The sequence below is a fragment of the Stenella coeruleoalba genome (genome assembly GCF_951394435.1).
Source record: "Stenella coeruleoalba genome assembly, chromosome: 8".
Lineage (NCBI taxonomy): Eukaryota > Metazoa > Chordata > Mammalia > Artiodactyla > Delphinidae > Stenella > Stenella coeruleoalba.
Genome location: NC_137154.1, coordinates 49666044 through 49686498, shown reverse-complemented (window position 1 = coordinate 49686498; position 20455 = coordinate 49666044). Strand labels below are relative to the sequence as shown.

Sequence of the window (20455 nt, the reverse complement as noted above, 5' to 3'; positions counted from 1 at the left end):
AATATGTTCTCCTCAAAACAGCTATCAACTGAGACCTCATGAAATATAGCAGTTGACAGTAAGTTCATGCTCTGTTGTATTACACCCCAGTGAAAATTCTTCCCTCTTTTATTCTGGTATTAGAAATTAATAGATTGACCGATCTTCCGTTTGTGCTAACAAGGAGTTTCTCTTCTCTCCTTTTGTTTTCCTGAAGATCGTACCATAATTGACTGACTGGAAAATAGACTCATGGATCTGACATCACCACCGTAAACTAATGCTTGGATGATTCAAGCTGTCAGAGCCCTGGGACTTGAGACTTCCAGAAAAATTCCAGCCCCAAAGCAGAAGACTTCTATGGAGAAAGATGCTAAGCCACAAACAGGTAACAAGAAACAATTTTTAAAGAATTAGGGAAGTTGATGAAGGCGATATGATTGTGGTTATTATGTTGGTATTTTTGGTAATGTGCTTCATGTTCTTTTTTTGATTAGTCATATGATGCAGCCCTTTTTGTTTCCCCTGGCTGTGGTCTCTAACCCTCAATTCAGTAGACCATACTTGTGCCAACCGCAATAAGCACTCTCTCTAAAAAAAATTCTTGGCAGTGGGCCACCCTCCTAAGCATCCCTATTGGTATTGTTTACATCTACACCAAGTACTGACTCCCTCCTTGACTGCCACGTTGGTCCAGCCAGTTTCTCAAAGTTCATGATGGAACAGAGTTTGGCTCAGATGATAGATTTTTATGGAGCCAGATGCTAAATTCCTTAGAATGCATCCCCTCCTGGGTACACTCCACAGAAATTTCAGAAATCTATAAAATTCCTTATATGCTACCTTTGCAAGGGAGAGTATTCTATAGGCAATCACTCATTCATTCATTCATTTTACATATCATAAAATTCACCCATTTAACGTTTACAGTGACTTTGTGGAGTGGTGCAACCTGATCATAAATGAGTTTTAGAACATTTCATCCCCCTTGTGCCCATTTACAGTTAATCCCTATTCCGAAATCCAGCCTCAGGCAACCACTAGTGTACTTTCTGTCTCTATAAATTTGCTTTTTCTGGAACTTTCATACAAATGGACTTTCACTTAGCATAATGTTTTTAAGATTCACCCATGACATAGCATATGTCAGTAGTTCATTACTTTTTATTGCTGAATAGTATTCTGTTGTATGGATACGACACATTTTGTCTGTCTACTCACCATTTGATGGACATTGAGCTTATTTTCAGTTTGGGGCTATTACGACTAATGCTGCTATGAACATTCACATGCAAGTCTTTGTGTGGATATGTATTTTCATTTCTCTTGAGTAGATGCTTAGAAGTAGAATTGATGGGTCATATGACAGTTTTGTGTTAACCTTTTGAGAAACTGCCACACTGTTTTCCAAAGGACAGTGCCGTTTTATATTCCCATCAGCAATATAGGAGGGTTCCAGTTTCTCTATATCTGTATGAACATTTGTTATTGCCTGTCTTATTATTGTAGCTATTCTAGTGGGTATGAAATAGTATCTCATTTTGGTTTTAATTTGCATTTTCCTAATGACTGATGATGTTGAGCATCTTTTCGTGTACTTTCTTTGATAAGATATCTATTCATTTCTTTAGCCCATTAGTTAATTTGTTGTTTGTCTTATTAAGTTGTCGGTATTCTTTGTATATTATGGATACAAGTCCTTTATCAGATATGTGTTTTGCAGATATTTCCTCTTGGCTATTTCTTGTCTTTTATTTTCTTAATGATGTCTTTTGAAGTGCAGAAGTTTTGAATTTTGATGATGTCCGGTTTATCAGTTTTTTCAGTGATGGACTGTGTTTTCGGTCCAAAAAAGAAACAAATGATGGGTGGAAGCATTAATATAAGAAATCTTTGCCTAACACAGGGTCTGGAAGGTGTTCTCCTGTTTTCTTCTAAAGTTTTTATTGTTTTATCTGTTACATTTAAGTTTATGATCCCTTTGGAGTTATTTTTATTTATGTTATGAGTTGAAGGTCTAAATTCATCTTTTTGTATGTGGATAATCAATTGTACCAGCACATTTATTGAATCGATTATCCTTTATCCCAATGAATTGCCTTAGCACCTTTGTCAAAAATCGATCAACTATAAATATAAGGGTTTATTTCTGGACTCTCAATTCTGTTTCATTAATCTCTATGTCTATTTTTATGCCAGTACTGCTGCTCTAGGAAATCTTAATTTGGAAAATTATTAATACATCCTCAAGCTAATGACTCCTCAGAAGTTGAGGATGACAACTACAGAAAGTGGGATTCTAACCAGTATTTTTAGAAACAGTTCAGAAACAGCCAAATAGGCCTTTGATAAGGTATATTGGATTGAGATGGTACTTATCTTAAATGTCACTAATTCTAATATATCTGTAAACAAGTCATATGTATAAATAGTGTCACTGGCTCTATAGAGAATGATACATTGAATGGCTGTGTTCACAAGAGTGACTAGGGTGGTGGCCAGTGCATTGCTCCACTTTTTGTGTTGATATAGTTCTATGTATAAGTTCAAAGAGTTGGTTCTTCTTGCCAGGATCTAACTGAAAAATTAAATTTGTAACCATGACCATGCCAGAAATATAACTGACCATAACATAATAAGGTCTTTGTAGCAGCCTGTAAGTCTGTTGACAAATATCCTGATTCCCCTCTGCTTCCAGGCATGTGTTAGGACCATATTTTTCCTGGCCTCCTGGAAGTTAGTCATGGTCATGACTAGATTTAGCCAATGAAATAAGTGATGGGTGGAAGTTTTAAGAGCCTATATGGAATTCACCAAGTTCCCTATTCCTGTCTCGTGGAAGTGTGTGATGAGATGGAGTCTCCATCAGCCTGGGCCCCTAAGTGACAAGCAGAATCCCCCTGACAACCCATGTTAAGCACCATAGCTTGAGCAAGAAATCAGTGTTAGTTGTGTGAAGGCACTGAGATATTAGGGATGTTGCTGTAACATAACCTCGCTTATTACAACTACAAATTATGCTTAATGTAGGAACACTGCCTAAAAATCTGTCAGATCATTGGTTTGGGACCTGCTCTAGGCATCTAGGTGTGGGTTCCAACCCTAGCTCTGCCAGACTAGCTCAGGCTTAGCTCCTCTAGTCAGGCCTGGGGTCTGTTATCCCTTTAAGATGCATTTGGGACGGTGCCTGGCAGATAGCGCTTTGGGGTGTTATCTGTTAGGGGGTTAGAGCTCCTGTGGCTACCCTTCACTTCTTCCCAGCCAGCCATCCAGAACATGCTGGACACTCCTATTCCCCTCTCTTCTATTGGAGAGCTGAGCACAGGGCAGAACAGTTAACCCTGGGAGGCTTGGGTCCAATTCAAATGATAAAATCCTGGGCCTGGCTCTAGACCAGAGCTGTAGTGAAAAATGAAATTGAAAGGTATGACTGTGTCCCAGCTTGGAAGAATAGTTAAGTTATCTGGCAAGTTCATAGCAAGTATCAGAGATGGGAACTGACCAAGTCTAACTAGCTTCAATCAGTGGGAACTGGGAAGCACAAGTCACATTTCCATTCACACTCAAATGACTTACACGACCGACACATGTGGGGTGTCTGGTTTTATTCAAACAGTCAAGAGTTCCCACCAAGAAACAGAAACTGACGAATTGGGAGCTGTGGCTCTTAACAGGGCAGGGATGTCCAGGTATCAGAAAATAAAAGGAGCTCAGTTGAGCAGCCAGAGCAACATTAGGACCAGGCCGAAACGCAGAGGCCAGGCCTCATGGAGCCCAGCCCCACTCATGGTCTCAGCGTAGAACCTCGCCACCTCCTCGTTGGGGTTGCCCTGGGCCGGGTCGAACCACATCTGGATGCAGCGGCCGCTGCCCCGGCCATAGTTGCTGACTTTGTAGGAGTGACTCCAGATTTCATTGCACAGAGCAGCAGGCGTGGGGAAGTAGAAGTCAAAGCGGTGGCAGGCAGCTCTCACTGGGCACTGGTTATACCCTGTGGGGAGGATGGAAGACCTGTAGCCACTGGGTCCAGAACCGTCTCTTGTTCCACCAGCCCCACAGCCTCAAATCTCCACATACTCGTTCCACACACCCCCTCCACCTCCAAACCCCTCCCTCCCCCCAGCCCCCGCCCCCACCCAGTCCCTCACCTGAGGTCCAGTTCCAGCCCTTGTGCCAGTTGGTCTTGCAGGTGTAGGAGGTGCGGCAGTCTTCCCACCAGATCTGACAGTCCTCTTTGCAGAGGGGCACGTTCAGGAACCGTTCTTTGCGCCAGCTCTGGTTCACCTGGGGGGAGCCGGGGGAGGGAGGGCTCCAGTCAGCCAGGGATCTCAGCTGCTACAGCCTTGATGGGGTCCAGGGCTGGGGGAGGGGGCGGTGCCTCTACTGTTACCAAACTCCGGTTCCGCTGTTCTCTGCTCAAAAGCCCATAATCGAGAGGCGAGAGGCCAGTGTCAGTAGAAAGGAAAGTTGCTTTAATCAGAAAAGCCGGCAATCTGGGGAAAAGGTGAACTCATGTCCCGAGACCAACTCCGAAGATTCTGCTCAGCCATGACAGTTTTTAAAGGGAAAAAGGGGAAAGAATCTCAGTGAATCATCAAGGCAGGAGGTTGGATTCTGCATCATTCTCCATTGTGTGCAGACTGGCTGACTCTCTCTTCAGATATTATCTTGCCCAAGTGATCTGCCTGCAGGATTGCTAAGGGAGCTGTTGGAGGTAGAGAGCTAGTCATTTTTTAACTACTTAATTCTTCATTCTTACTTCTTTTAATCTAGGAAAAGAACCAACAGGTTAGGCAAGGCATAGTGTCTATTCAGGAGAGCATAAGTCAGGAGTTAGGTTAAATTGCCTGGTGATCTCATTCCTATAATTAGGCTCCTTTAAGGTTAGAGGGGAACAGAAATGGGCAAACAGGAAAGGGGCAAGAGAGCTGCGTTCACTACCACCCTCAGTCCAGAGTTCCTGGGCCACGCCCTCCCTGCAAGTGGCTGGTGGGCCCTGCCCTCTGCTGAGGTTCATGTCTGTGGGGATGGTGCCCATACCTCCTGGATCCAGGGCCCCAGGTTAGGCGAGCACTCGTAGAGGCAGGTGTCCTGAATGAAGTGGTGCTTGCAGGCGGGCTTCATCTTGCCACAGTGGTCCCAGTTGAATCTGTACAGGTAGGAAATATCCTTATGGGCTTCTTGGCTGGTGTTGACGGAGCAGCAGGCGTTCTTTTTCCAGGGACTGCACTGGGAGGGGAAGACACGGGGCTAAGTCCTTGACCCACCATGGCCATCTCCTCCAGAATGTGGTTCCTCTGCCTCGCGTAGGTCACCCAGAGGAACCGTCGCTGGGGAGGCTGCCTCCTAGCCTGGCCTTGAGGAGCCCTCATTGTGGGGTAGAGGCAATAATAATACTGACTTTTAACTCTCACACCCAGCATAACCAGAATATTCACATGCGTAGCCCCTCCCCTTTTAGTCCTTGATTCCCCAACACAGTCTTCAGGGAAACACTTGCTACTGGGGGGCCTTCTTTGGGGGAGAAGGCTTTCCAAGGCTGTGGAGTCCCAGGAGGGAGCCTCACCCAGAGATGCAGTCATCACAACATTCATTAATTCAAGTCTTTATTGAGCTCCTACTTATTCTAACCCAGGCATTTTTCTAGAAACTGGGAACACAAGGAAAACTTATCACTGGATAATTGCTCTGGGAAAAAACAAAGCGGGAGAGGAATGGGAAATTGTTTTCTACAAGGGTAAGATTAAGCCTCTTTCAGAAGGTGAGAAAGACCTGGAGGTAAGGAAGCAAGTTAAATAAACTGCAACCCCAGAATAGTTCTAATTACAGAAATACTCAGTACATTCTTATTGAATGAATGAAAACCCATGGCCTAGAATTTAGTATAAAAGCACAATATTAAGATGTGCACTTTAAAAAATATATAGGCTGAAGGGGCTTCCCTGGTGGCACAGTGGTTGAGAGTCCGCCTGCCGATGCAGGGGACACGGGTTCGTGCCCCGGTCCAGGAAGATCCCACATGCCGCGAAGCGGCTAGGCCAGTGAGCCATGGCCGCTGAGCCTGCGCGTCCGGAGCCTGTGCTCCGCAACAGGAGAGGCCACAACAGTGAGAGGCCCGCGTACAGCAAAAAAATAAAAAAAATAAAAAATATATAGGCTGAAGAGGGTAAAGTCAAGGCTGCTGGAAGTATCCAAGTAGTACCACCACTTGTCAGGCTGCACTGGCAGCTAGGGAATCAATGATGCAAAACAAGCACAAATAGCGGACTGTGACCATTATCTGCTGATGAGATAAATATGAACATTTACATATTGAAATGCATAGTTCAAGTGACTTGCCTTTTGGTTTTTTCTTTACAGCTATGACATCACATTGACTTTTTTTTTTTTTAACTTTTAGATAGGTTCAGGAGATTGAAGGGATTGTGGCAAAGTCATTGTCATAGGAAGGAGACCTCAGGTCCAATAGGGTTGACAGCCCCAGAGGACATGTTTGTCTCGCACCCAGCCTCACTGTGAGAGACCCTCTTTTCCTGAGCTGTTTGGGGCTGGCAGAAAAGAAGCCGCCACATGCAGTGTGCTCTTTCTCCTCTCAGATCCTTGGAGGGGTTAGCCCCAGTCTAAACTCAGAAATCAAAATCAACCCCCCAGACAGGTCTCTCCAGGCTCTTCTCCAGGCCTGCTTCCTGATTTTAGTGACACGGAAACCCAACAACCAAGAAGCTGAGCTCTTGGAATTGCCTGACAACACTGGGCACGCAGTATGTGTTAAAATGTCGCCCATAAACCAGTGCAAACTGAAGACCTGCTCAGGCGGCCTCCCTGCCTCCACCACGGAGGCAGGCAGACGTTCCCTGAGGCAGCTCTTCCCCAACCCAGACCACTTCTCGGCCCACCTGCTCATGTAGCTTGTCCTCGGAACCTGGCTTTTCCTTATGGTGCTTGGCATTCATGCAGACATTGAGAAGCTCAGTCCTGGGCCGGGCTGTCCATACGGCAGCCACCCCTACCAAAAGGAACAGTAGCCACGTTGTCTTCCAGGCCATGCTTGTCCCTGAAGAAATAACTGTGGTCAAAGGCAGCAAGGAATGTGAGAATGCGGGAATGCAGAGGTGGGTCCTCAAGGTGTTAATAACAGTCTTAGGTGGGTGGAGCCTAGGGCGGATCAGACTGACACCCTAGTCTTGCCAGCCTCAGGGAGGGTTGGGTCTGGGACAGTACCTGGCTGGGATCTCCCTGGCTTCTTTACAAGATCATGAGGATCAAGCGCAACTAAGGGATGGAGTTTGGGCAAAATGCAGAAATAGCCAGGAGATTGCCATAGGTTCCCAATCCCTTGCTCGAAATCCTTGGAGGCAAATGTTTCAGAGCTTAAAATTTTCAGATTTTGTTGACTGAAAAAGATGTACAATGTAAGAGCTCTGAGTTGAGTTTACTCAGTGTCTATAGCCCAGGAGACTGCTCTGCAAAACTGTTCTGAAGAGGTGAAGGGGGAGATCAGTACATATGTGATTTCGGCCAAGGGGTACGTGCAGTCAAGCACACATCTCGAGAGAAGGTTGCTGCTAGTCGCAAGGAACAGATAGTTAATGGTTTTAGTGCTTTTCTAGATATGAGAAGATGCAAGAATTGGTGTTCCTAAAATTTTTTCCTAAAAATATCTAACCATCCGAAAGGCCTGTTCTGCCAATTTTCCCAGAGCACAGAGTGCCTTGTTCCTGATCTCCACCCTGAATTTCTTTTAGTGTGTGTTAAAGGTCAGCAACTGCAGTCACTAATAACTTAATCCTTATAGAACCTGGGTGGCAGTGACATTCTTTAGTTGGCAATTTTATCAAAGGTAATACAAAATAAGATATACAATTTACAGGCAGTCAATGATCAAGCACACATTCTGTGGGGAAGAAAATAGGTATACTGGTGGAATAAGTAAAAACTATAATAACCTCACATTAATTTTCAGGTCAGATTTTTTTTTTTAATTTTTTTTTATTTTTGGCTACTTTGGTTCTTTGTTGCTGTACGCGGCTTTCTCTAGTTGCGGAGAGCGGGGGCTGCTCCTCGCTGCGGTACGTGGGCTTCTCATTGCGGTGGCCTCCCCTGTTGCGGAGCACGGGCTCCAGGCGCGCGGGCTCAGCAGTTGTGGCTCGCGGGCTCCAGAGCACAGGCTCAGCAGCTGTGGCGCACAGGTCTAGCTGCCCTGTGGCATGTGGGATCTTCCCTGACCAGGGCTCGAACTCGTGTCCCCTGCACCGGCAGGCAGATTCTCAACCACTGCGCCACCAGGGAAGCCCTCAGGTCAGATTTGGACACCAAATGACTTTGTGTAAAAGTTTATCTTAGTTTTGGAACTCCAGATGCAGATCAATGTTTAAAAAAAAAGCCCTGCTTCCAGCCCTTTCCAGCCTCATTATTTGGCCTCTCCCAGAGACCCTGTGACCTGGAGGATGTCACAGGGCAGAGGCTTGGGGGTGGACATGGGCAGCCAAACAGCCCACCACCCCTGGGGCCTAGGGAGGCTCCTGAACCCCTGCTACAGAGCTGGCCTCTCCTTGGCCTTCATAGCATCTCAATCCCCTGACCTCTGACGCTGAGCTTTGGGAGGTGCCTGTTCCCTCATGCCGCAGGTCACCAGGTGCCTGGTTCTCCTAAAACACTCAGAATTCATTTCTTACAGCTTCTAAAGCTTATGCATCCTCCCTGCTCACAAAGTTGCCTCGCCACCACATTGCCCCCATCTTCTGCAAAACTCCAGCATCTTGCCTGGGCCTCCTGGATGGGGCCTGAACTGGGTGGACTCCAGGCTGACTCTGCCCAGCAGGGCTCGGGGAAACCTGGGATTATATTCCCACCTAGCTCTCCTCACTTCACACCCTTCCACAATCCATTATCCTGCTACACTGTTTATTCCAGTGTTCATTCATTTGCTAATTCATTCATTCCAGGACCCAATCATCTCTCCATTGATCCCATCACTCCCTGATCTCCAAGAGCACAGGACAAATCTGTACTCTTGGAAATGCCAGGTGATTCAGGATCAGGCTCCTTTGGGGAAACAAAGTCTAGCAGTTTAGAGCACAGGATTCCAGATCCGCCTGTCCATGATCCCAGCTCTCACACTCCCCCTCCTGCTTGACCTTGGGAGAAAATAACTCACATTATCTTGAGGCTTAGTTTCCTCACCTGAGGATTAAATGTAGGGGGGAAAACCCTAAGAAATACTAGCCAGCTGGGCACGGATTGAGGAATCAGTTGGGCATGGGTTGAGGAACGTGTCCCAAGTCACACAGTAGGGACCACCCAAGTCCAACTCAGGACCCTCAAGTCCAGAGCTCCTTCAGCTTTTGTCCCCTGCTCTTTCCCTGTGCTGAGGCTCCCATAGGGGTAACTGACACAGAGTACTGGGGGAGTACTGGGAGGGCTGAGAAAACCCTTTCCCCAGGTCCTGCTGGATCCCACTCAGTCAGTCGGTGGTTTTTCTTGCTGTGGCTGCTTTCTAGAGCCAGAGCTCTCTTCCCCTCCATGCCACCTACCTCACCCTGCAAGGCCCCCCCCCTCAGTCTCAGCTTCAGTTCTGGGTCCAGCTCAGACCCCACCACCACCACCAATCACCATCCTCAACACTGCCACCCCTCCCCCCAGGGTCCCAGACTTGAAGCTCTGAGAGCTCAGTGCTGTGCTGAAAGGCGAGTCCTGGGTTCTGCTAACTTGTAGTTTAACCTTGGGCAGGCCCCGTCTCTGCTTCTGGATTCTCTGCCTTTCGGCAGTGGATCCTCCTAGTTCAAATCCTTTAATACTTGCTGGGAGTGCCCTAGGGTGTGTTGCTCTGAGAGGGGGTGCAGAGTGGCATACCTGGGAGAAGAGGTGGCCCTCAGTCTGGCTCAGGCTTCTGCTCTGCTCTGCTGTCCCCTTGCCTCAGTCTAGGGGACAGAAGGAGCTTAGTGGCCTAGGAGACGGGCAGTGGGAATGTGGCCCAGGAGAGGCGCTTAGGATAGGGCGAAGGCCACCCAGGAGTTAATTATTGCACGTGGGCTCCAGCAAGGCCTCCAAGGAAGGGTGATGGGTGGGAGGGACTGGATTAATAGTGCAGGCCTAAGGCCAGTCCCCAGGCCCCACTTATTCCATTTTCTCCCCTAAACTCAGGTCTGAGAAAACCTTGCAGCCTGAGTTGCTGGGATCCTTTAAAGAAATCTCCTCCACTTCTAACACCCTCATCCTGTTATACCGATAAAGAGAATGAGACCCAGAGAATCAGGACAGAGCTCGTTGCAGGGCAAGGGCTGGAGCTCGGGCCTCCCAGCTCCCAGGCAGCTGTAGAGAGTATGGAGCTCCCATATCCCCAACTTACAGAGCCACCAACTCTTCAACCTCAGCAGCCTCAGGCATCGCCCACCTACAGCTATAAAATCACAGATGTTCAGGCTACCAGAGCCTCAGTTATTCCAAGGCTCCAGCTCCCCTCCCTTCCCCCCACTCCCCTACCCACTCACACACAAGTCTCTTTTCTCCAGCAGCTAAGAGTCTGCTCTAATGTAGACTCCTCCCACCACTCCTACCCTAGCCAGGGACAGAAGCCTTTCTTTTTTCACCCTCTGAGGCCAGGCTGGTACCACTGGTGGGGAAAGGGAAGAGGGGAGGAGCAAATTTGGGCCGGAGTGAACGTTGAGCTCTGTTTTGTCCAGGTGCCTGTGTGCAACCCGGCGGGGAGGTGGTGGTAGAGGTGAAAGCCCGGGGAAGGGTCCAGGTTGGATGTGGGAGCCATCAGCCTATGATGGCAGCAGAAGTTTAAGGAACATGGGGCCTCACTATCCTTGGAAAGGCCACAGGTCTGAGCCCATGGAGCAGAGCGCAGGGCTGGGAGCCAGAGGAGGCAGCTGGATCACTGCAGGAGAATCAGCCAGGAAGGAAAGCCCTAAAGAGCCTGCAAAGAAATTGACTCCAGTGGGGGGGAGGGTGGAGAAATCAACTCCCAGGAGACCCCCAGCTTGTGCCCTGCTTTCCCTCTCCCTCGGAGTGAGCCATACTTGACTTCTGTGATAACTCGGGAGGGTTAAGCCCTCTGAAGACCTGAGCAGGTAGAGGGCTGCTAGAACCCCCAGACCTCCCTCCTGGCTTTACAAGCCCAGCGCAGCCTTCTCCTAATTGGATCATGACCAGGTGTCTAGGAATGCCCAAAAGCATTCCTCTAGATGCTCTTCTAGATGGGACTTACCCCTGTCCCCCATCCTCCACCCCTGCACCAGGAACTGATCATAAACTGGGCTTTATAGTTCCTCCACTGCAGGAGTGATGTTTGGCCTCCAAGACCTCAGGGGTTCAGAAGAAGCGACCAGCAAGTGGGAAGTGAGTTGGAGGTGGAGTTCTAATCCGTGAGGAGTCCCTGCCCTTCTTGAGCCTTATGCCAGGCTCTGAATCTGAATCCTCAGTGCTCAGGCCACCTGGCCAACAGGGAGGGATACAGTCAAACATCCACTGTGGAGCCGATCCCGAGAGTATCTGCCCAGACTGGAAGCTTAATACCAGCCAAGTTAGCCATTGGCATCCTTGTGGACCCCGATCTGAAGGCTGCCCTGTGACTTGACAAAGATGAAAGGGAGGTCTTTGGCCCTGCGTGGGTGGGGCTCTGGGCTGCAGGGAGTAGGGATGAGAGAAACTGGGGCTTTTCCTGAGTGCCAGCCCATGGCATATGCAGTCGCTTATCACCCATCCTCACAGCTGCGAAAACTGCGGTTCCCAGGCAGCAGAGAGGGGCTAGAGCTGAGTCTGATTCCAAGCCTGGCTTCTTCCACAAAGAAAGGAGAGAGCACTGTGAGGGCATCAGAGTCTCGAGGGTTGCAGATCCAGTGTTTCTTCTCTGGCCTCATTTCCTGCCCTTGCCCTCTTATCTTCTGTCTTAGCCACCTAGAAATTCTGCTGTGCTTCTATCACTTCCAAGCCTTTGCACTTCCTGAACCCTCTCCATGGAATGCCATTCCTCCACCTAGTCTGCTTGGCAAACATTATGCTTGGAAGCTTTCCCTAACCTTTATGGGCTTCCACGGAACTACGCCACACTCTGTGCTCCCCTGGAGCAAACCCTCAGCTCACTGTTCTAAGAGTTACTGGTTCTCACATCTGTCTGCCCCCACCAGACAGCGCAAGGTACTCAATTCCCTCCCTGTCGGCCGACACCGGCAGATTGGGTGTTCAGAAGGCATCTGCTGACTGACGGAATGAGTGCATGTATTCCTTCACTTTCTAAGCACCTCCTCTGTGCTAGGCACTGACCCAGGCCCAGGGGATCTGGCACAAAATGTCATAGACATGGCCCCTGCTTTCAGGTGTGTATGTTTTGTTAGGGAAAAGTCAGACAGTAAACACAGTGGATGGATATCTGTACAAGAGGACTTCTTTTGGTTGAGTGGTCAGAAGTCATTTTAGTGGGGAATTAATTATAGGTTGAAATCTAAGTGGCTACAAGGAGCCAGCCTGCAGAGTATAAAAGAGCATTCCAGGAACCCAGAGAGGGAATATTTGGAGTAAAAGAACCTCCCTCTCTCAAATATCCATCAGTAGGTGACTGAATTAAATGTGATCTATACATAGAACGGAATATTGCCCAGCAATGGAAGAGAATGAATTAGATCTTGTAGATCAATATGGAAAGATCTCAGAAACTGTGTTCTCATGGTAAGAAACATGGCAAGTGAAAACTCCACTGAGATGCCCTTTATCCCACCTATCAGTTTAGCAGAAAATCAGCTTAGCAGAAAATTCATAGTTTAACGCTATACTGTGTTGACCAGATTGTGGGGAAACAAGGCTAGTGGGGGCCACAATGATATAACCCCTGTAAAATTGTAACTATCAAAATTATAAATCCAAATACTCCTTGACCCAGCAATCCCTCTTCTGGAATTCAATGCTATAGCATTCTACTATGTGCATGATTTTTCACTGTAGAATTGTCATTTTTAAAAAATGGAGACAATGCAAGTGTTCATCACGGGGATCTGCCCACTAACATCTCCATAAGGGAAGGAAAGGGAAAGAAACTTTCAGGAGCCTGGTAACTCATCTGCCAATCTCTCCCCAGCTTCCCTCCACCAATTCCCTTGTTCCCTTGTGGCATAGGAGGGCGCATGAGGGGGAAGGCTGGTGCAGAAGTAAGAGCCCCAGGCTAAGGGATCCACTTCCACCCCCTACTTGCTGCTGAACTTCATGTTAGTCCCAGTTCTTCTTCCGGCCTCTCGAGAGGAATGATGAAGCAATGAGGCATGCCCCCACCCCCAACCCACACATCCCCAAATTATTTATAAGGCACAGGACACAATAGATATATCTATTAGAATAGGCTGGCAGAGGATCCCTGTAGGACCTTGGATCAGGAACCAATGACCAGGGTATTGTGGGTCCTTCTCATCTGAGAGAGTGGAGCTGGGCTGAGCTGAGGTTGGGTGCAGGCAAGGAAGTTATCCAGGTGTCAGCAGTGGAAACAGCTTAGCCAAGGAACCAGCGTTGCAGTATCTGGGTCAGGTTGAGCAGGAGAGGTCCAATCCCCTGGGGCATGGCCCCAGAATTTGTGGTCTCAGCGTAGAACCTCGCCACCTCCTCGTTGGGGTTGCCCTGGGCCGGGTCGAACCACATCTGGATGCAGCGGCCGCTGCCCCGGCCATAGTTGCTGACTTTGTAGGAGTGACTCCAGATTTCATTGCACAGAGCAGCAGGCGTGGGGAAGTAGAAGTCAAAGCGGTGGCAGGCAGCTCTCACTGGGCACTGGTTATACCCTGTGGGGAGGATGGAAGACCTGTAGCCACTGGGTCCAGAACCGTCTCTTGTTCCACCAGCCCCACAGCCTCAAATCTCCATATACTAGTTCCACACACCCCCTCCACCTCCAAACCCCTCCCTCCCCCCAGCCCCTGCCCCCACCCAGTCCCTCACCTGAGGTCCAGTTCCAGCCCTTGTGCCAGTTGGTCTTGCAGGTGTAGGAGGTGCGGCAGTCTTCCCACCAGATCTGACAGTCCTCTTTGCAGAGGGGCACGTTCAGGAACCGTTCTTTGCGCCAGCTCTGGTTCACCTGGGGGGAGCGGGGGGAGGGAGGGCTCCAGTCAGCCAGGGATCTCAGCTGCTACAGCCTTGATGGAGTCCAGGGCTGGGGGAGGGGGCGGTGCCTCTTCCGCCCTCAGTCCAGAGTTCCTGGGCCACGCCCTCCCTGCAAGTGGCCGGTGGGCCCTGCCCTCTGCTGAGGTTCATGTCTGTGGGGATGGTGCCCATACCTCCTGGATCCAGGGCCCCAGGTTAGGCGAGCACTCATAGAGGCAGGTGTCCTGAATGAAGTGGCGCTTGCAGGCGGGCTTCATCTTGCCACAGTGGTCCCAGTTGAATCTGTACAGGTAGGAAATATCCTTATGGGCTTCTTGGCTGGTGTTGACGGAGCAGCAGGCGTTCTTCTTCCAGGGACTGCACTGGGAGGGGAAGACACGGGGCTAAGTCCTTGACCCACCATGGCCATCTCCTCCAGAATGTGGTTCCTCTGCCTCGCGTAGGTCACCCAGAGGAACCGTCGCTGGGGAGGCTGCCTCTAAGCCTGGCCTTGAGGAGCCCTCATTGTGGGGTAGAGGCAATAATAGTATTGACTTTTAACAGAAAGTAACACAGGGGATGTGGGAGACCTGGGGAACCATCGTCTGGGGGGGGCAATTATTATTTGTACATGTCTCAGCAGTTTACAAAGTTTTTTCATGTTTTCTGGGTTATTTAGATTACTCATTTTGCACTGAGACAGTATGAACTGAGTGCAGGCACTGTGCTGGGTGCTGCGAATACTGTAATGAACAAAATAGATCACATCTCTGCCCTCCTTGCGCTTATGGTTTTAGTTAGAGGTGGGGAGGGGGGAGACAGAGAACACTGGGGGCAGTGAAAATAGCAGACGCAAAGTCCCTGAGGCTTTTGCACTTTATTTTCTCAATAATCGGTTATCGAGTAAAAGATCGTTACTCCGATTTTTACAGAGCTTAAGTAAGCTGCACCCCTTGTGGATGGTAAGGTTAAGGTTTTACGTCAGGACAGAGAGGAGAGGGAGGAGCCTGGTCCGGGTTGCGGTGAGGGGTGGAGGGGAAGGGGGCCAGTCTGGCTCTCTCAGGGTCTGGAACCCCAGGCGAGGGGACTCCTGGTAGGTCTTAAAAGCAGCGGGGCACAGAGGGGCAATGACCACACATAGGCCTGAACATGGGCCTGACTAAACATGGGACGCAATCCTAGAAAGGTGAATTCAAGGCAGGTAAGATGGTAGAAGTGGTGGAGATTTCTCTTTAGAAATTGCCGTAGGCTGGGAGTCAAGAGCTGAGCAATCATGAGCCAGTTGCTAAAAATGTCTGAGATGAACTCTAGCATCCAGGCTCAAGTGAGAAGGGAGATGTGACAGGTCTGGGCACTCAGGAGAAACTAAGGAAAATCCCTGAGGGTGGATCCAAACCAACCCCTTTCCAATAAGCCAGCCCACGCCCGGGGCTGCTGCCGCAGAACCTGCTTCCAGGCCTCCTCAGCTTCGTGCATGCAGTTCCTTAGGTGCTCAACTCTTGGTCGCCCTGCAAGACCCCATGCACCTCATCCCCGACCTGTCAGCCAGGGTCAGTGGTTTCTGCCTCCAAAAGAGTTAGTTAATATAATGAAAAGTGGGGTGGGCTTCCCTGGTGGCGCAGTGGTTGAGAGTCCGCCTGCCGATGCAGGAGACACGGGTTCGTGCCCCGGTCTGGGAAGATGCCACATGCGGAGCAGCTAGGCCCGTGAGCCGTGGCCGCTGAGCCTGCGCGTCCGGAGCCTGTGCTCCACAACGGAAGAGGCCACAACAGTGAGAGGCCCGCGTACCGCAAAAAAAAAAAAAAAAAAGCGGGGAATTCCCTGGCGGTCCGGTGGTTAGGACTCCACGCTTTCACTGCCAAGGACGTGGGTTCAATCCCTCGTTGGGGAACTAAGATCCTGTAAGCTGTGCTACACGGCCAATAAATAAATTAATTGACTAAATTAAATAGAATGAAAAGCACTTCCTGGCCTATGCTAGAGACTCAGCAAAAACAGCCACTCCCATATAGCCTGCATCCCTCAGAATTAGAATCACCTGACTCCCTCCAAGGTCTGTGTCTGCATCATTTCTTGGCAAAGAGGAAGTGCTGCTTAGCGTTCTTTAAAGCAACCTTTAGAACTTAAAAAGTTCTGGGAATTCCCTGGCGGTCCAGTGCGCTTTCACTGCCGAGGGCCCAGGTTTGATCCCTGGTCAGGGAACTAAGATCCTACAAGCCGCGGGGTGCGGCAAAAAACACAATTCCTATAAAGAACTTTAAAAGTTCTAGAAATGCAGTGATGGGTGTGGACTTTCAGTTTGGGAGGATGAAAAAGTTCTGGAGATGGATGGTGGTGATGTTTGCACAACAGTGTGCATCTACCTAATGCTACAGAACTGTGCGCTTAGAAACGCTTAAACAGCAAGTTTTATGTGATGGATATTGTACTACACACACATGCACACACACAGAGCAAATGAACAGCTGGAAATGACTCGGAGGTAATGGGCTGCTGGGCTTCCCTCTTTTCACTTGGAGCCCCTGGAAGCAGTCCATGCCAGCCTTCCCCTGGGAACACCCCAGCCCTCCAGCAGCGTGAAGCCTTGTAGGGAGGAGAGGGGGTGACCGGAAGGAATGAGATATCGGCATCTCTCAGGAGCCTGGAGTTCAACTTCAAGCTCAGATTGTCTGAGCTGCTTCAGGAGCCTTGCCTATGACATGGGGACTCAGGCCTCACCTCCCCTTCTCTATGTGCAGCCATATCCTTGGCTCTGGCCACACTAGACTTGCCACCGCTTGTGCTGTCACCCTCCAACCCGTGTACGTGCTGTCCTCTGCTAGGCTGCCTTTTCCTTCTTTGTCTTCCTGGAAAACTCTGGTTCATCCTCCAAGGCCAAGGCCAATGGTCCCTTTGCTTGGAAGTCTTCCCAGCGTACCTGATTTGTCACTGTCTCTTCAGGACCTAATGGGGGTGGGGACCTGGCCTGTTTGTAGTTATTTGTCACATCATGACCATGAGGGACCTGTCTGTTCTACCTTGACTTTGAGTTCCGTGGGCTGGCACATAATGAAGGTTGGGAAAGGTTCCACCAGTCCCTCTCCTGCACCTGCTAATGACTGGCTTCTCAGTTCCCACATGTACCTGTGCCCTCTCTGGGCCTATTTCCTCATTTGTATAAGTAGAGACCACCATCCACCTACCAAGGAGGCCTTCTGGACACATTCACGACAAGGCGTGAGGAAAACACTTGGCCCATAGAGGGTGCTAGATAAACAGTCACCCCGGTATTGTAGTGGCCTCCTGAGAGAGGGTCCACCAGGATCACCTCAGCCACCCTCCCGCCTCCATCACCTGCCAAAGCTGATCTTCCCATCTCCCTAACTTCTCCCCTTTGTGGGGTCAGCCGTCTCCCCTACCCCAGACATCACTCCATCCTCACCTGGTCATGTAGCTTGTCCTCAGGGCCTGGCTTTGTCTTGTGGTGCTTGGCATCCATGCAGACGTTGAGCCGGTCTGTCCTGGCCTGTGAAATCCTGGGCTGGGCACCCCGTGCAGCAGCCACCAAAGCCAGAAGCAGCAACTGTGTCATCCGCCAGGCCATGTCCACACACTTCTGCCAGAAAGCCACCGTAAGACTCTTGGTCAGATTTCCTGTCTCCCCCGCAAGTGCAGATCTTCTGGCCTCCCCACCCAGCTTACCCCACAGCACAGCTGAGCCGAGCGACGAACGGCCTGGCGAGGTCTGGGCCAGATGGTAGGAATCCACCCGCACCTGAGGACATTTTAACACTAGCTTGCTCTGTGACGTGGAGGGAGCCACCACCCCTCTCTAGACATCCCCTTCCGGATTTTGCCAGCCAGTATTTCACCCACAATCAGAGGGTCCTGCATAAGAGGAACCACAAGGCATGATCTGCTGATGGGGTTGGGGAGTGAGAGGAGGGGCGCCAGACAGGCTCTGCTGCTGCTTCCTCAGCCCATTCCCACTAGCCCAAAGCAGTCTAGGTTTAGGCGCCCAGAGATTGCCAGTGGGGCAGACAGGAAAGCTGACCCGGGGCCAGATGAAGGCCACTGAGCCATTCAGTTCTTGCTTCAGGTCCTGGACGATGTGCCAGGGGAGCCGGGAGTAGGGGCAGAGCTATGTGGGAAGCCAGTGAGACTGCAGGCCCAGAGAAATAAATAAACCCCAGGTCCTTACACCGAGGCAACCCTCTCCAACCCCCGCAGACGGGTCTTGGGAAGTTCCCCGGGGCAGAGTCAGGCCTAGACCTGGGGGAAGGCCAAGAGGTAAGGGGAATGTGAAGGAGAAGCTGAGTCCGAGTAGTGGGTGGTGGGGCACCAGAGGAAAAGTCTGAGAGAAACCAGCCTCCCAGGGCACCGGGGAGCTCCCACCTTTCCTCTCCCCTCCTGCCTTTCCTCCCTGTCCTGCCCTTACCTCTGCCTTCAGTCCACCTGGGATGGTAGAGTGTCTCCCCACCTCCGCACACTTTTTTATAAGCCCGTCCTGACTGCTTGATCAGCCGCTCTGTCAAGGAAGGCTGGAGGCTTTGTCTAGGAAACAGCTTAATGGTCTTTCAGTTAGGGGCCAGTTAAACAAATTATGGTACGTACACGCAATGAGATTTAACCTGGTGAAAAAGAATAAGGAAGCTCTTGATGTACAAATATGGAAAAATTTCCAAGTATATTGTTAAGTGAAAGAAGAAAGGTGTGTACACTTACGGTCAATTAAACTACAACAAAGGAGCCAAGAGCATACAATGGAGAAAAGACAGCCTCTTCAATAAGTGGTGCTGGGAAAACTGGACAGTTACATGTAAAAGAATGAAGTTAGAACATTCTCTAACACTATATACAAAAATAAACGCAAAATGGATTAAAGACCTAAATGTAAGACTGGAAACCATAAAATTCCTAGAAGAAAACATAGGCGTAACACTCTGACATAAATCGCAGCAGTATTTTTTTGGATCTGTCTCCTAAAGCAAAGGAAATAAAAGCAAAAGTAAACAAATGGGACCTAATTATACTTAAAAGCTTTTGCACAGCAAAGGAAACCATCAGCAAAACGACAAGACAACCTACTAAGGGAATTCCCTGGCGGTCCAGTGGTTTATGACTTTGCGCTTCCACTGCAAGGGGGCTTGGGTTCCATCCCTGGTTGGGGAACTAAGATCCCGAAAGCTGTGTGGTGCCACCAGAAAAAAAAAAAAAAAGAGACAACCTACTGAATGGGAGAAGAGATTTGTAAATGATATGGCCGATAAGGAGTTAATACCCAAAATATATAAACGTCTCCTACAACTGGACACCAAAACAGCAAACAACCTGATTTAAAAATGGGCAAAGACCTCAACAGATATTTTTTCAAAGAAAACATGCAGATGGCCAACAGTCACACGAAAAGATGCTCAACATCATTAATCATCAGGAAAATGCAAATCAGAACCACAATGAGATACCACCTCACACTTGTCAGGATGGCTATCATCAAAAAGAACACAAATAACAAACGTTGGTGAGGATGTGGTGAAAAGGGAAACCTCATACACTGTTGGTGGGAACGTAAATTGGTGTGGCCGCTGTAGAAAACTGTATGGACATTTCTTAAAAAACTAAAAATAGAACTACCATATGACCCATCAATTCCACTCCTGGATGTATATCCAAAAAAACAGGAACATTAATTTAAAAAGATACATGCACCCCGATGTTCATAGCAGCATTGTTTACAATTGCCAAGATATGGAAGCAGCCTTAGTGTTCATCAACAAATGAGTGGGTAAAAAAGATGTGTATGCACACACGCACACACACACACTGGAATACAACTCAGCCATAAAAAAGAATGAAATTTTGCCATTTGTAACAACATGGATGGACTTGAAGGGTATTATGCTGAGTGAAATAAGTCAGACAGAGAAGGACAAATAACTGGATGATATCACTTATTGTGGAATCTAAAAAATACAACAGGGAATTCCCTGGCAGTCCAGTGGTTAAAACTCCATGCTTACACTGCAGGGGGCAAGAGTTCGGTCCCTGGTTGGGGAACTGAGATCATGCAAGATGCACAGCACAGCCAAAAAAAAAAAAGTAAAGAAAGGAAGAAAGAAAGAAAGAGAATTATGGAAAGGTACAAAAAAAAATTTTTTTAAGTGGTTGCTTGGGGAGTGGGCACGGCTTAGGGATGAGACTTTCCTCTGTAAACCTTTCTATGCTGTTTTGATTTTTGAACCATGTGAATATACATATACCTTATTGAAATATACATGTATTTATGTATATTTATATAAATATACAAAAGGTTGAATGGAAAAATAAGATACAGAATGATGCATCTGATTTGATACCATTTATGTAAATTTGAATAACATGATTAACAGTGTAAACAATGCTACATGTCAGTTATGGATGCTATACATATGTT

The 20455-nt window shown here is 48.7% G+C and overlaps 2 protein-coding genes and 1 long non-coding RNA gene across 3 annotated transcripts in view; 1 reads left to right on the top strand and 2 right to left on the bottom strand.

Moving 5' to 3' along the window:
* Positions 1 to 20455, top strand: part of LOC307191118 — a 63467-nt gene that overhangs the window by 15572 nt on the left and 27440 nt on the right. Inside the window, exon 2 of the long non-coding RNA XR_013829603.1 lies at positions 197 to 367. This is a non-coding gene — a long non-coding RNA (uncharacterized lncRNA). The remainder of the gene's footprint in view (positions 1 to 196; positions 368 to 20455) is intronic.
* LOC307190038 (folate receptor alpha-like) lies at positions 3494 to 7241 on the bottom strand. The gene is made up of 4 exons (XM_079928791.1): positions 6876 to 7241; positions 5020 to 5208; positions 4128 to 4263; positions 3494 to 3970 (listed from the first exon to the last, which is right to left on the bottom strand). The coding sequence occupies exons 1-4, from the start codon at positions 7023 to 7025 to the stop codon at positions 3690 to 3692; spliced, it is 756 nt and encodes a 251-aa protein (XP_079784917.1). The 5' UTR covers positions 7026 to 7241; the 3' UTR covers positions 3494 to 3689.
* On the bottom strand, positions 13424 to 17752 carry LOC307191117 (folate receptor alpha). Its single transcript, XM_079930842.1, has 5 exons — positions 17725 to 17752; positions 17465 to 17638; positions 14238 to 14426; positions 13903 to 14038; positions 13424 to 13745 (listed from the first exon to the last, which is right to left on the bottom strand). The coding sequence occupies exons 2-5, from the start codon at positions 17624 to 17626 to the stop codon at positions 13459 to 13461; spliced, it is 774 nt and encodes a 257-aa protein (XP_079786968.1). The 5' UTR covers positions 17627 to 17638; positions 17725 to 17752; the 3' UTR covers positions 13424 to 13458.

Excerpts from the sequence above, each read along its gene's own strand:
- LOC307190038 (XM_079928791.1), bottom strand. The coding sequence starts at position 7,025 with ATGGCCTGGAAGACAACGTGGCTACTGTTCCTTTTGGTAGGGGTGGCT. Across the intron at positions 5,209-6,875 it reads AGGACAAGCTACATGAGCAG|TGCAGTCCCTGGAAAAAGAA; the intron begins GTGGGCCGAGAA and ends TTCCCCTCCCAG. Across the intron at positions 4,264-5,019 it reads TGGGGCCCTGGATCCAGGAG|GTGAACCAGAGCTGGCGCAA; the intron begins GTATGGGCACCA and ends GGCTCCCCCCAG.
- LOC307191117 (XM_079930842.1), bottom strand. The coding sequence starts at position 17,626 with ATGGCCTGGCGGATGACACAGTTGCTGCTTCTGGCTTTGGTGGCTGCT. Across the intron at positions 14,039-14,237 it reads TGGGGCCCTGGATCCAGGAG|GTGAACCAGAGCTGGCGCAA; the intron begins GTATGGGCACCA and ends CGCTCCCCCCAG. Across the intron at positions 13,746-13,902 it reads GGGCTGGAACTGGACCTCAG|GGTATAACCAGTGCCCAGTG; the intron begins GTGAGGGACTGG and ends TCCTCCCCACAG.